Raw genomic sequence first — 14,807 nt, forward strand, 5'->3', positions numbered from 1 at the left:
TCTCCTCTTTGAAGCCAACTCAGAGCTACAGGAAATCACCCCTGGCACATGGCACAGGGAGGTGTCTGTGGCACAGGGAGGTGTCCATGGCACAGGCAGGCTCACAACAGGCACCTGGACGTGACTAATTGCCCTTTCTGACTGTCACCCTTCTCCAGCACACTCACTCCCTGATGCTCCTTCTCTCAGCATCATGAACATCAAACCAGGATGGGGGCTCTGGAGGTGTCGGCGCATGGCTGCCCAGGGTCCCTCAAGTGAGTCGTGGTGCCTGTGACACCGGAATCGTGACACCATGGCTTTGCAGTCTGCTTTGTTGCAACGCACCGTCTGACAGAGGGAGTTTGCAGAGGAGGGCAGCATCTGTCGCTAGGGCTAATGTGCTCTTGGATCTAACAGATGCAGCAAATTTCAGTATAAATTAGAGAAACCCATTCTCTTAACAATGCCGGTTCATACTAAGTTTATAAGAGATATGATCCAAATCCTGTTTCTCTCACATTTGTCAACACTGATATTTTTTTTCCCTTCTTTCTCCATCTCTGTGGTTCCTTTGGGCCCCTACGCCAGCTCCTGCTGGCTGGTGGCTACTGGTGCTGCACCACTCACAGCACTGGGATGCCCGGACTCAGTTCCCGCTGTGAGCACTCGCTTCCCCTGCAGCACCAGACAAGTCAAGCACGCAGGATCTCCCCGTGCTGATGCAAAAGAGCCATACGGCCCTCTCCCGTGGGGATGCTGCTGAGGCGAGAAGCCAGACTGCCATTTCTTGGCTGTGTTTGCAAAGCTGGCAGCGAGAGCGAACACCACGTTTGGGGTTTTTTTTCTCCCTGTTCAGCAGTCACGTTTGCTCTGGAGTCTCTAGGGCTGTAAGGTCTTCAGGTATCGCTGCTTCAAAAGAGAGCCGCTTTCCTGTCTGCAAGGTTATGGTGTCTTTGAGGTGCAAAAATCCAACTGTCCGAAGCTTTATTACCACCGGCGGCAGAAGCACCCATTGCATTTGGGCGCAGGTAGCGGTACCCCGAGTTCCGCCGGTAAAGCAGGAGATTTGCAGGCTCTGCGCTGCGGGGAATGAGGACTTGTGCCTGGCGGATGGACACCGGCCGGCGCGGCTCTTCCCGGGCGGGGTCACGGAGCCGTTACCGACGGTGCCGGGTCTCGACTGGCGGTGGGCTGGAGCAGACACCGTCCTGAGCCCGCCCCGCTCGGACCGGGACCCCCCGCCCCTGCCGGCCGAGAGCGGGGCGGGCGCCGCGTGGAACTCAAACCGCCGTCCTCCCCGTTAGCCAATGGCCAGCGCGACCGCCCGCCGCTAGCCAATGAGAGCGCGGTACCTCCTGCCACCAACCAATAGGAGCGCGGGGGCCGGAGCGGCGAGTAACGCTCGGGAGCTGCGGCAGCGGCGGCGATGGCTCCGGAGCGCGGCGACCGGTCGCTCCCCGCCGGTACCGAGGGTCTTCCCCGGGTTTTTCTGCAGAGCCTGCGGACTCTTTTCGATATCCTGGATGACCGGCGGCGGGGTTATGTGCACCTACGGGAGATCGAGTCCCGCTGGCGGGGAGCGGAAGCCCGGGAGCTGCCCGCCGGGGTGATGGAGGGGCTGCGGCGGGCGGCACCGGCCAGCGGGTACCTCACCTTCGAGCGGTTCGTCCTGGGGTTGCGCGCTGCCCTGCCCGGTGCTGACCGCCCGGCGGAGAGCAGCAGCGGCGGGCGGCGGAGCGCGGAGAAGCCGCCGAGCCCGCGCTGTGCCGAGGAGCGGCGCGGGAAGAGCACCGGGCAGCGGGAGCCGGGGCACGGCCAGCCCCGCGGCCGAGGTGAGCCAGCGGGGCCGGGCCGGGAGCGCCGGGGTTGGGGGAGGAACGTGCCCGGCTCGGTGCGGGCAGCGCCATTGCCGGGGACTCACGTTAGGCAGGGCCGGTTGGGACCCTGCGGCTTGCTCCGGTCCTCAGGCAGCGCGGAGCCGTTCCCTCCTCAGGGCCTGAACCAGCAGCAAGCTCCTCCCGCAGGGCTGGTAGAAAACTCCGCAAAAGTTCCTTCCATTTTTAATTTTGGCTTTGGTGGGCTTTGATCCCAGCCGCGGGTAAACCGGGAAGGAGAGCGTGCTGCTCCGCTGTCTCTCTCGGGTTCGTGCTTCCCGTCACATCTCTCCTCGCGTGGGTGCTTGTCTGTTTATAGCAGTGACAAGAAGAATTAAGGGCTTTACCGTAACGTGTCCGTGGTTGTCCCCTGGTGCAAAGTCTGTAGGTGACCTTCCTCGGGGGGTGGGTATTGTGGCTGGTCTTCTCGGAGAGTCGCTGGGCCCTGGGGTCTCTGAGAGCCGAGCAGCTTTGCCAGGGCGAGAGCCGCGGTTGCGGAGAGCTGTGTGCTCGGGTGGGCTCCCTGCGGGGGGTGTGCCCTCAGAAACGCTTGGTTCACAATTTTATCCACGTTTTGGACAAAAAAAAATAGTGAAACCTGATGCAACTTTTTTGTTTGGATCATTCAGTGGCACTATTTGTAGTAATGAATAATTAAGCAATAATTAAATGGGAAACCGGCATCAGGGAGATGTGCTTTGCTGTCCCCAAGCTCTGTCTGGGTGGCCAGGCCAGGGCTCTGTCTGCAGAGCTCACCAGCGAGTCCCGTGGACTCTGCCCCTTCCTCGGGACCTGGGGTCCCCGTGCTGGGTCTGCCAGGCCCCCCCCCACCCCTGGGTGGCACGCTGACCTTGGCAAGGGGGAGACTATTTCACTGGCATCTTGATTTGAGGCTAGTTAGAAGGAGACCAGGCTTCTGGACTTAGCTGGTGTAGGTAATAATTCTTTATCTAGATTTGTGAAGTGCTTTGAGATCTACGGACACAAAGGTCTGTGTGAGGAGCTGGTGTTTGTTATTGCAACACTTGAGTGCGATAACTTCCTCTACCTTGGGAAAGTTGTCTGGGCTGGTTTGCCTTCCCTTCCTACCCACTCCCTCCCAGTCCCTTCTTCTGTTGGGTGGAGAAGAAACTTCAACTGTGGCTGAGGTTCTCAGCTTTCCATTTTGCCTCCAGACTAATCACTGGAGCTTCACCTACGGGAATATTATTAAGCAGGCTGGTTCTTCTATCGTCAAGAGTGTAAATCTGGAAAAACCTGAAAAAAAATCCTGCTTGGTAAATAAACAGCAAACTGAAAGGTCTGCCCTGGAAAGGAGTGAGCAGATGATTACAGCAACTTTCAGGTTGCTGAGGATCTTTCCATTATAGGCTGATGTTATACTGATGTCCTGAGCCTGCGGGCAGGGTTAGTGCCTCAGCCCTTGCTGCCAGCTTTCCGCAGGGCAGGGCCGTATTCTGGCAACAGGCCTGAATTTCAGGTTGATTCCACAGCTTAGCGAATGTTATAACTCAGAGTTATTCTGTCTCTTTTAGCTCCAGATCCTGCACAGCTGCCCAGTGCTCCCTTCCACCGTGGAGGGTTTCCCAGGGTGTGGTTGAACAGGTAGATTGGGAGGGAGTTGGGCACTGCTGTGGCAGGACACGGCTCTTTCTTGCTGCGGAGAAACCTGCTCAGTGCTGAGAGCTGCCCATGGGTCCAGAAAGCCCTGTCTCCATTGAGATTGTATCATTTGGGCTCAAGGCTGCTCTGAGCCTCCAGCTGCATGAGGTAGCTTCTGTATGAACCCAACCAAGTGCAGCGAGATGGTGTATCAGTGCTCATCAACCGCAAAAAGTCTGAGGAAACTCTCCCTGTGTGTGTTTTGGGGGAAGGAGGTGCGCACAGGATGCCACCCTAGCTCTGCTTTCTGGTCCAGGGGGCCTCTGTGTGCGTTGGAGGTGATTTGGATGCAAATCATGGCAAGATGGCAGAGGCTGGGGCCAGGTGATCTTCGTGGCGTGTCCAGGGGTGCGGTGAGCAGTGGGACAGTGATTCTGTCTCCTCTTCACTGCTAACCTCAATTAGCCTATGGGCAGAAGCGCTTCTGAAGACGTCCCTGCTCAGAGTCAGCTTCCAGTTTCTCAGAAGCTCTCATCAGCCCGGTGGTGCTGGAGCAGCCTGCGAGCTGCTGGGCCGCAGCCACAGTCTCTGGGGAGCCAACAGCATCCGCTGGGCGCGTGGATGGTGAGGCTGAGATTGGAGAATTTGCTGGGCACGGAAGTCACCATGATGGCTTCCCTACCACTGGTGCCTCGGTGGCCTGTCACAGCAGCGTCCAAGTGTCTTGGTGTTGGGGGTCTTTACCTTTTTGGTTCCCCTGAGAGCTGAGATCTGGGGAATTTAAAGACACAGAGCAGAAAGTCCCTTGCCCAGGAGCTCTGTGGTGGCCCTGGGCACTGCCTCTTCCGCAGCGCAGCGCTTGCCTTTGCTGCTGGGGTGGCCTGGCTCTAGCAGCTGCCTGGAGAGCTGGTGGCCCCAGCAGGAAGGAGGGATGGTTTGTAGGTAGCTGTTATTGTCTGGGCCATTGCCAAGGACAGGTACATAAATGTGTAAAACGACCATGAGGTGTCTGCTCTGTCCTGGGCACTTGCTCTGCCTGGTGAACGCGGGGCTCATGCCCTGCAGGGGCAGAGGGGCTCTGGGAGGGAGGAGGCCATCCCATATCTCATGGCAGGATCTCTTCCACGTCTGGTGAGCTGGTCCTGCTCTTTGCCTAAGAAGAACTGATCCCAGCTCATTAGCAGGAGTCCTGTTTTAGCCACTACATTTTCAGCTTGGGTGCACAGAGCTCAGTTGTTTGACCAGGGAGCACTTTCTTATCACAGGTTCAGCTCAGCTCAACCTGGCACTTCCAAGTAACAGCAGCAAAAGCCTTTTTAACATGTTTCTACCCTGCAGCTCTTCCCAGAGGTGCTCCTGGCTTTGCTTTGGGATTCTTCCTATTGAAGCTACGCTTGGTTTTGAGGCTGTTCCTCAGCTTCCCAAGCAGGGTGTGCTACAGTTCTGCTAGGATAACACGTGCGTGGTTGCACTGGTCTTGCTGGGTTCCTCCCAGGTAAATATGGGTGTATGAAACCAAAGATAGTTGGCAAAACAGATGAATGGGCGATATCAAAGACTTTTTGTTTATTGATTTATTGACATATGCTGGAGACCTGTCTATGCCGGAGCACTTGCTGAGGAGAAGCAAGATGCCATGATGGACCAGAAGGAGGATTTTTCCTGTGCCACGGTGGCTTCTTTCCCAGTGACACCAAGTGACAGGCTGAGCAAGGTGCTTGTATAGCATTGCTTGCTGCCCCCTGAGCCTGAGTCCAGCTCCTGTTACTGAACCAGCGCAGACATGGCAGCGCAGGCAGCCCCAGCATGGCGCAACTCTCCCAGACCTCGTTGCCTTCAAGGTGAAGGGTGGCTCCTGCAGCTCCCTCTCTTGCCCTGTATCCCTCTTCCATTGTGTCCGTGTGCCCGTCTGAGGAGACTTGTGGAACAGCGGGCAGTGATGTGCCAGCCCAGGCAATGCTACGTGCCCTGTCCCGGCACTCACAGCCCTTCATGCCCACACAGCAGGGAATGTGCTATAGACCTGTGCCAGGCAACTCTGGCACCCAGGAGCTGGTACTTGCCCAACCCATGGGAGAAGGATGTGGCAGTGGGTGGGGGTGCCCCGGAGATACGCAGGGAGCGGTCCCGAGGAGGAGATGTCTTCCCCAGCTGCCTCACTGCCTGCCTTTGATTGCCTGCCTCCATGCTGCTCTTGTTTCAAAGCCAGGCTGGGGAAGAAACTCTTGAGGAAAGCTGTGTGCAGAGAGCGGGGTGAGCTGCAAGAGCGAAGGGGTGAGCACAAGGCAGGGTCTGCTGGGGACTTGGCAGGGGACTGGGGCAAGAAAGGAGGTGCAGCAGGCTTGCTGCCAAGGCATGTCTGGGGAGGGTGCTGGCTGCACCCTTGGCTGCCCTGGCGCCGTGGTTTGGGGCGGCAGGGCAGTGCTCCGCCAGCTCGGCCAGAAGCGGGGATCTGAGCTGACTTGGCCGTGGCTGCAGGGCTGCGTTTCTGGCGAGTTTGCCAGGGCGGGTGGTGCGGGGCTTGTACTGACTTTACTGCAGGTGCCCAGCCAATACCTGCTTCGGTGTACAGGCAGCACAGGCAGGAGGTGTCTGATCCAGCCGAAAACCTGCCAGTATGAACTTAATCCATGCATAACCTATTTTTGAAGATTTGCACCAGCGTCATGTGTTTGTAGTAGATCAGTCTTTTGCAAGACAGGATGTTGGGATTTTAATAAAATTTTGGAAAATCTACAGCCTGATTTACTCTATGGTTAGGCTGCAGGCACAGGGTCTTGGGGGGGAAATCTGCATGGTCAAGCCCATCACCAAGCAGGAGCTGCCTTCAGGAGAAGCTGGGTTCCTGGCAGAGCCTGTGCCACCTGAGCGGGAGCCAGGGGTCCCATGAGGACAGGACGAGGGTAGGCAATATCACTAATGGTTTAATTGCCTGCGCCAGGACTGAAACAGCATTGCCTGGAAGCTGCCTGCTTCTTGGAGAAAATGACCACTGAGGTCTGTTGCCAGCCGGGTGCAGCCAAGTAAGTCATTGCTGAAGCCTGCCATGCCCATACAAAGATGCGAGCAGGTGCTCGGGCTGGTGGTTTGCTCAGCTGCTCCCTGCTGCGTCCATTTGCAAGACCACTGTGCAGATAGTCCCATAGAAGTGGCTGTGGGGAGGTTTTTGTTGCAAGCGGCTGGTGGCCTCATGCTTTCCTCTCTTACAGGTGGTGATGCTAAGGCTGCTGGGCAGTCCCAGGGAGACGGCAGCCATCCAGGGGCTGGGGACACTAGGAGGCATCAGAGGGGACGTGCAGAACACCGGAGACACACCATCACCAATGGTGTGGACTTCAGCATGGTAAGGGGACAGCCCTGTCATGGCCTCCAGCAAAGGGGCCCATAGTCCCTGGGGGAAGGTGGATTGCAGGGGTCCCTCACTGCTGACACCAGCTCTGTTTGGCCTGTGGCTCCCCCCTGCCCACCCTGCACGTGTGAGCCATGGGGTGTTGGGCAGATCCTAGTATTTTGGATACAAAGCTCTGTTGATGTATGTGGAGGTCCTGCCATTACTTCCGAGGTGCTTTCTGTCCTGAATCACGCCAGACAGGGAGGAGGCACGTGTTCCCCTGCCTTCCCCCGGCATGGGGTCAGCCCACGGAGCCAGCGTTTGACCTCACGGGTGCCTTCCCCATGGGCAAAAACTTGGGCAGGGAAAGGCAAACATGTAGGTGTAGGAGCAGGTGGGTCTCTGGGCCTTTCAAGCACTCCAGCAAAGGTCAGGTACACTCTGCGCTGGCAAGTGGTGGTGCGGGCTGTGTCCCCTACCAGATGTTGTCTGTAGGTCAGGGCTCAAGCATGCTGATCCTTCTGGCTCCCGAGAGGCTTTTTGCCAGTAATGCGGGGAAATCAGCCCTGAATTTAGCCAGGCAGCTCAGGACAGAGGGATCTTCCCCCCTCTCTCTGTCCCTGAGTGGAGAGGCTTGGATCAGATTGCCTGGTTGAAGGGATCTGCACTGCTCCCAAGTGGGATAGAGGAGCTGCCTGGGCATGTTGCCCACAAGCTCTAGCTAAATTTTCCTGGGAAGAGAGCCAGGACCCAGCCTGCAGGATGAGTGATCAGCAGGATGAGCTCTGGCCGGTGTTGGAGCTGCTGCCAAGGCTGCGACTGTCACCTCTGCACTCCCACCCCTCGCACCCTGGTGTCATCCTGCTCCCCAAGCCCAGCGGGGCAGCATCAGTTACAGCCTGGCACTGGCTTTGGGGAACATAACATGCTCCGATGCCTGGCCTGGGGAGGGGGGGGTTGTGCACACATGGTTTTCTGGGCTTGCAGCCAAGCAAGGGGTTGGGCTGCTCTTGGGCTGAGGGGGTCTCTGCTGAGCGGTGCTGGCAAGGCATAGTAGATGTAGATGTGTGTGTCTGGGGGTGGATGTCTCTGGCCCTCAGGATTTTGGTGGCTGGGAGTTGCTGCTTTGGAGAGGGGAGGGTCCCTCCTTCCCTGGCAAGGCTCTGCATGCAGCTCAAGGCTGGAGCCCATCGCTGCCATGAGCTCAGGGCCCTGCTTGGTACTGGTGAGGAGGGGCTGGTGGCCAGCATGTCTCGCTGAGAGCTGGGGTCTGTTCTCAGCTCTGCTACAAGTGCTCTTGCTCTGGGCTTGTGTTGCCCTTGCTTCTCTTTCCCTACATTGTTGTGAGGGCAGTGGGAGGGAGGTCCTCTGCCTTTCTTCCTCCCTCCCCGTGTACCTGGGTGCTGCACTGCCTTTAGCATGCTCCTTCCCCTGGAGAGGGGGTGTCTGTCCCTGTCCCGCAGGTGAGAAGCCTTCCCTGGCAGCCTGGCAGGAGCCTTTGGGTACTATTCCCACTTCTGAGCGTACAGAGACAGTTGGAGCAGGTTTGGATCCAGCAAGGACCCAAACCTGTGCAGGGTGGTGCTGTCACCTCCCCCCCCAACCCTGGGGGGATGTTGGGATGAGGCACTCAGCTGTGATTGGGCTAATTTGCCTAAAGCCCTTGGAAGGATGGGGCTGATATCCATCCTGCATCCCGGGGTGCACTAGGATGGGTTCATCCTGAGCAGTGAAGTGGAGATGTGGGGGCTGTGCTGCAGCCCCAGGACCCTTTGCACCACCACAGCTGGTATCCGCTCAGCTGGTGTTTTTCAGCCAGTCCATCATTGATCGGCCTGATTTCCCCATGGCCACAGGGGTAGCTGGGATGAGACCTTCTGTGAGAAACTGAGCGCTTTCATTTGTAGGCAGCCCAGGGAACGGCACTGTCCCCTCCCCTTCTACCCGGGTAGCACCAGCCAAGTCCAGCGCTCCATCTTCCTCCTGCCTCAGAAGCTGCCTCTACCCCTGGAGCATCCCATCCTTAGCGAGATGCCGTCTGTCCCCGCACCCAGCAGAGCCAGTGATGTCCCACTGCTCTGTGGGATGCTGCCTCTTCCTCCAGTCACCGTGCTGGCCAGCAAGGCTGGTGGGACCAGAGCAGGCCAGCCGGTTGTGGGCTGCAGCCCGAGCTGGGTGGGGGTCCTTGCCACATACAGCACCTTCTTCATGCCCCTCAGCAACAGCCTGCGTAGCACCAAGGCTCTGCGCTTCTTCCTGTGGGTACGTCCTCTTTGGTCCATCCAAGCATGGCGGGGGCTGTTGTACTGCAAACAGCATTTCCAGGAGCAGCAGGAGCAAGAGCAGTCCTGGCGTAAAGGGTGGCTGGCGTGGGGCAGTTGGGAGGCTTCGGGGCTGGCAGTGGGGATGGGGACATGCTGGCAGCCTGGAGAAGGTCTTGGTATGGTCTCACTCTCCCCTTGGGGTGAGTGGGTATATTTCAGGGTCGCTTCTGAGCTGACTCGTCCCCCTCCAGGTGCTCTCCAAAGCAGCAGGAGAGGTTCCTGAGCATCCAGCAGCTTTTGGGTGATCAAAGTCCCACTGGTGCCTGGAGGAGACTCTCCTGGAGCCCAGTCTGTGCTATGGGCAGTGGAGGCCAGGCTGTGTTGTGGCAGAGGCAGCAAGGCAGGCAGCTCCCCGTGCTCTTGACATGGAAACAGGGGGGCAGGAGCCAGGGGAGCAGGCTGGCACGGCTTGGCAGAAGGGGAGCGGGAGCCCTGGGCTCACTGGGTGAAGGCTGATGAAAGGGTCACTGCACTGGTCGCTCTGTTCCCCAGGGATGTCCCCTCTTCTCCTGCCACCTCTGTGATTGCCGGTCGCAGCGCGGTGCCGAGGGGCTGCAAGAGAAGAAGGTGGCAGTGGAGCAGGGGACCCCGTGTCCCCTGGGGCAAAGACTGCTGCTCCAGCCCCACTGTTGATGGAGGGGCCGAGCCACCTGCCCTGCAGCAGCCTTGGCTGTGCAGCGACCTGCTGCAGGGTCCTGCTCTGCCTGTCCCAGGGGGCTGGTCCTGGGGCAGGAGCCCCAGGCACCCTCATAGCAACCCTCCAGGCACATAAATGTCCACACGTCCCTCTCTGGGTGATGCTGGTGCTTGAACCTGAAAGTCTTGCAGAGACACTCAGCAGAAAGGTGTGCTGTGCTCTGCTCAGCTCTGAGGTGCCTCCAGGGTAAAGCAGAGTGGGGAACAGAGCAGAGCGCTGGGGAAACAGGGCTGCAGGTTTTCCCCCAGCTTCCAGTCTGCACACTTGGCTCGGCTGCTTGCCACTCATTGAAAGCCGTGTGTGTTTGTGCTGCTGGCTGACACTCACAGCTGTGGGGGGATTTGGGGACCGGCTGCAGGCCCTGCTCTTGCTGTGTCCCTGGATAAATATGAGGTAGAGAAACCTGCTTCTACAGTGGGGAGCAGGAGGGTGGAGGTGGCCTGACTGTCCTTCACCTACTTCGGTTGTTCTCCCAGACTGGAGAACTCTTCCCCCAGAGCAGCACCAGACAGCAGCCATCACCCCCCTCTTCCATGGCTTTTTGTGGGGAGAAGGGCTGAGACCCCCTGCCCATATCAATTTCCCTCCGCGCCTTGTGAAGAAACCAGCTCCTGGCGCTTGACAAGGCCTTGGTGGGAAGGGGGTAACATCTCTGCATGCTCTGTCCTGCAGCTGAAGCACATGAAGGAGCTGGAACAGGAGAAGGATTTCCTGCTGCAGGGTCTAGAGCTAGTAGAGCGTGCCCGGGAGTGGTACCACCAGCACATCCAGTTTATGCAGGAACGCCAGAGGCTCCTGGGGAAGAACAAAACCAGTGCTGTGAGTCTGGGGCTTGTTCTTGGGGTGCCCATCTGCTTGGGAGGGTCTGGGGCTGCTCTGTGGGTTTGGAGAACCAGGCTGGGACTTGGCTGGACCTGGAGCCGGCCCCATGGTAACCCCCAGTCTCTTCTTCCTCCCCATCCCCCAGGAATTCCTCCCTGAGGGCAGCCAGAGCCAGCTGGGGCACCTGGTCCCCAAACTGCAGGAGGTGAACCGCTGCCTGGGTGACCTCCTTTCCACTGCCAGCAAGGTGAGAACAGCAGATTAGCAGCATGTGGTTGTTTGCATGAGCTTGGGACCCATCCTGTCCCCCCACTTATGCTGGTACCTGGGCTGACATCAGAGCTGCCAGAGTTTCCCCAGACTCTGGGGAGGTGACTTGGCTCCGTGGGCAAGATAGGGGATGGGGGACAGCCAAGAGGACAGCATAGTTGGTCCCGAGCTGGGCTGGAGGGTGCTCAAGGTATTTGAGGACTAAAGGAGATCCCTAAAAAGGTGTAGCCATTGTCAAGTGAATAAGGAAACCATCCTGCTGAGGTGCCGAGTTAGCCCTCTCGGAGCTGGCTGTCCTGCCGGGCTCCTGGCAGGAGCCAGGCACACTGGCAGGAAAGCTTGCCACCTCTGCCTGCCTTGCTGGAGACCCTGCGATGGCCTGTGCTGGGGTCTTAATCCTGTGCAAGGCTTCTCTCAGTCCCCTGTGTGCCACAGAAACAGCTTCTGGCCTTGGAGAAAGGCAGGGGTGGGCCACTAGGAAGGAGGCTTGATGTCTCATCCCTTCCCTCCATCTTCTCTGCAGCCAGCAAACCCCTCCTCAGCTCTGAGCAGGCTGGTCCCCGTGGTGTCCCCAGCCTCAGCAGGCTCCCAGCAAGCCATCAACATGCTGAAGGAGCAAAACCGACTTCTCACCAAGGTGAGTGGGGGTACAGGGGGAGGAGATCCCCTGGGGGGGGGGGGGGGGGCTAGGAGAGGACGAGGGGTGGGATGGGGCTGGGGAAGGAATACAAGGCAGTGGAAACTGTTCCTTCAGCTTGGCCAACTGTGGTCATTCCAGAGAAGGGCATGTGGGCTGCCCCTGGAAACCCCCCGTGATGCAGCTGTGTCCAGCTGTTTGCTGGGTGAGGGTCCTTGGGCAGGGATGGGGCATCCCTGCCAGAGGGAAAAGACTGACAAATGCAGGTCACGAGAGGGTGCAGATGCTGCGGCTGGGGTCTGTGAGCAGGGCTGCTGGGGAAGGGCACCCATGATGCCCCTGCCAGGGCTGGGCTCACTGCTGGCGTTGACATCCCAGCACCCGCAGCGCAGCAAACGCCAGTGTTTTCCTCCTCTAAGCAGCATTTTCCTCCTCTGTCCCATGCAGGAGGTGACTGACAAGAGCGAACGCATCACCCAGTTGGAGCAGGAGAAATCCGCCCTGATCAAGCAGCTCTTTGAGGCTCGTGCTCGCAATAACCATGAAACGAGCCAGCTGGACTCCACCTTCATCTAGCACCCATCTCCCTGCTCCCCGTTCTTGAGCTTCCCCGGGGGTTTCATGGGATTCTTGCCCAAAACCCCTTGCACCCGTTGCTCCAGGTGTCATATCTCAAGGTCTGGAGCTGTCAGTGGCACCTCTGCTGGAGGAAGCCGGGAAGGCACTTCCCCAACCCCGCCTGGGGAGCATCCCCGCGCTGCTCTGCTGCTTGGCTTTCCAGCCGTGCTGCTCTCAAGCTCCTTTTCTGTCTCTAAACGGACTGCAGGGAGTGTACCCCCAGCCCCGTGATCCCCGGCGTGCTGGGGGAAACAGCTGCTGCCCGTGCTGCCTGCGCAGGGGGAGCTGCTGTGCCCTTGGCCTGACTTAGGCTGGATTTTGGCTGCTCTCAGAAAAAGATGATGCATCTTCAACACTCCAGCCGGCATCTCCAGGCAAGCCTGGCTGTTGAAGGGTGGCCTGTCCCCTGCTTGTCCTGCTGTCGGAGGACAAGATTGAAAATCAAATGGGCATGTCTGGCCCCTCTCTGCTGCCTGAGTTCTGCCTGCCAGTGACACTATACTGGGCCAAAGCAGTGCCCGAGCTGGTGCTCCTCCTGGTATAATCCCTCTTTCCAGTTTGGGGTAGTGATGCTATAGTTGCTGTTTACACGTCTGCAGGCTCCTGTAGTTAATGAGCCATAGACCCAAACGAGGTAGCCCGTACCTCTGAGCTGCTGTTTCGGGCTATTTGCAGATTGAGGCAGACACCTCTACCTCCCTTTATTTGGCTTGACCTGGCAAATGTTTCCTTATGAGTGCCAGGCTTATATTTTTTTTTTTCATGATGACATGAGGAGAGGTGGTGTCCGACAGCATGAGGATGCTAACACAAGCCTGACTTCACAGAGGGGCTTTAGGGACAAGGTTTTGTATTTAACTGAACATGGGTGACGGAGTGGAGGCTGACGGGCTCTTTCCTTTGCACATCTCCAAGTGGAGAAATGGCAGCTTTGCCTGTCCTGGTGGTGTACGCTGGCTCCTCGGGGTGACATCCTGAGTGTGAACTGCACCCCTCTCCAGGTTTCTTGGGGGGGTGGTGGTGGTGATCTAAGTATGGGTCCTGTTAGACTGGTGCATCTCAAGGATACCTCCTCCTTCCCACCCAGCTCAGTGATGATGCTTGAGCTGAACGACGTATTCCACTGTGGCTTGGTACTTGGTATTTATGGTACTTCCATAGGAGATCCTTCTGAATCCCCATGTAGCACAGGCCTGGCCCTCCATAGCTCCAAGACCAGGACCTTTCTCTCCAGGGTTGTTTCATGCTCTGACCCTCCTGGCATGATGCACAATGCACTGTGCTGGGCAGAAGGTGCTGGACCTGCAGCATGGCTGGGCACCATGCAGACCAATTCCTTTCTCACTCCTGTTTTTATCTGCCCAGTGCTGTCTGTCCAGTCCAGCTCCTCTCTTTGAGGTTGATCTTGACTCACTGCAAGGCATGAATTCCTGTTCTACCCTTGTGCCTGCTGCCCTGTCCTAGAGTGGGGATCAGCACAGTACTAGGGAGAGGGAGGAGGAGGAGCAAGGCCATGGCTAGTCATGTCCCCTATCTGCAGGAGTAGGGTGTTAGTTGTCCCCTGGACATCAGTGCCTGCCATCTCATGATGCCATCTCTGGTGTCCAGTGCCTGTTTTGCCTGAGGTTTAATTAAAAGTGACCCTCTTTATGAGGAGGGTCACCTGTCTGTAGGGGTAATAAAGTGGGGTGAACTATTTAATTTATCCTTCTGTCTCTCTGCCTAAATCAGCCCATCTACTGCTGTGAGCCTTGAAGTTCCTGACTGTCCTGTCCCACGGGATGTGGGCTGAGCTGAGGTTGCACAGTCACAGCCTGAGCACAAGGAGCCCAGGGGATCTCTGCTCCCGGCCATGTTCCCATGCCTGTTCCCATCCCCTCTGGGCTTCCCTGTGCTCTGGGGCTGGGGACTCACCGGACTCTCACTGCTGTGGGATGGGGTCATGAAGCCACCTGCACCCCTGCACATAGCTTCATCTGGCTGCTCCTCCAGAAGCTGTGCTGGGGGCCTGTACTACTCAGGTGGTGCTGGTGTAGTTCACAACCTCTTATTTCTTTTTAAGTCCCCTCCCTCAGAGCTGGCCCCCATGGCTGTGGGCAACAGTGGCTGTGGTGCTCTGCAGTGACTCCTTCCTGCAGGGGCAGCCGGAAGGGACCTCGCTGGCACGGTGCACTGCAGCGTACGTCCCTCTGCCCTGTGCCAAGGGTGGCAGCACCCGTTCGGGGCAAACCTGGGGCTCTACGCTGGCTGGAGGCACCTTCTTTTCCCCCTTGGCACAGCCAGGCCATGGGGTGAGCTGGGACCCCCTGCACCCTGCAGAGCTCTCTGGGGGTGAGCTGTCCGTGCCTCCCCTGCCCGGAGTGGAGCCAGGAGGGGGACCTGGGCCAAGTCCCCCCGCAGTTGGGAGGGGGTCTTTGATGCAGCCTCTTTCAAGTGGTGCTTAGGGCAGCCATGAGTCCCAGACAAGGCAAGGAGGGGGGCGATAATTGCCGTCCGTTCCCCTTTCATGCCTTTGCTTGGATGCGGAGCCTGTGAGGGCTTTCAAAGGAAAGAGAGGGTCATTGTCCCCGCTCAATGCTGCTCTGTGCAGAGCCAGGGCCGCTCTCCCCCTGCCCAGTGGCTGCCACTGCCCCGGCCCAGAGGAACATCC

The 14,807-nt window shown here is 58.2% G+C and overlaps 1 protein-coding gene across 1 annotated transcript; it reads left to right on the forward strand.

Moving 5' to 3' along the window:
- The first annotated feature begins 1,368 nt into the window (after positions 1-1,368).
- On the forward strand, positions 1,369-13,862 carry SAPCD2 (suppressor APC domain containing 2). The gene is made up of 6 exons (XM_075519780.1): positions 1,369-1,814; positions 6,668-6,801; positions 10,483-10,629; positions 10,778-10,879; positions 11,426-11,539; positions 11,987-13,862. Exons 1-6 carry the CDS (start codon positions 1,409-1,411, stop codon positions 12,113-12,115), a joined length of 1,032 nt encoding a protein of 343 aa, XP_075375895.1. The 5' UTR covers positions 1,369-1,408; the 3' UTR covers positions 12,116-13,862.
- Positions 13,863-14,807: the final 945 nt, after the last annotated feature.

Source organism: Mycteria americana, chromosome 17 (assembly GCF_035582795.1).
Source record: "Mycteria americana isolate JAX WOST 10 ecotype Jacksonville Zoo and Gardens chromosome 17, USCA_MyAme_1.0, whole genome shotgun sequence".
Lineage (NCBI taxonomy): Eukaryota > Metazoa > Chordata > Aves > Ciconiiformes > Ciconiidae > Mycteria > Mycteria americana.

Excerpts from the sequence above, each read along its gene's own strand:
- SAPCD2 (XM_075519780.1), top strand. The coding sequence starts at position 1,409 with ATGGCTCCGGAGCGCGGCGACCGGTCGCTCCCCGCCGGTACCGAGGGT. Across the intron at positions 1,815-6,667 it reads CGGCCAGCCCCGCGGCCGAG|GTGGTGATGCTAAGGCTGCT; the intron begins GTGAGCCAGCGG and ends CCTCTCTTACAG. Across the intron at positions 11,540-11,986 it reads AAAACCGACTTCTCACCAAG|GAGGTGACTGACAAGAGCGA; the intron begins GTGAGTGGGGGT and ends TGTCCCATGCAG.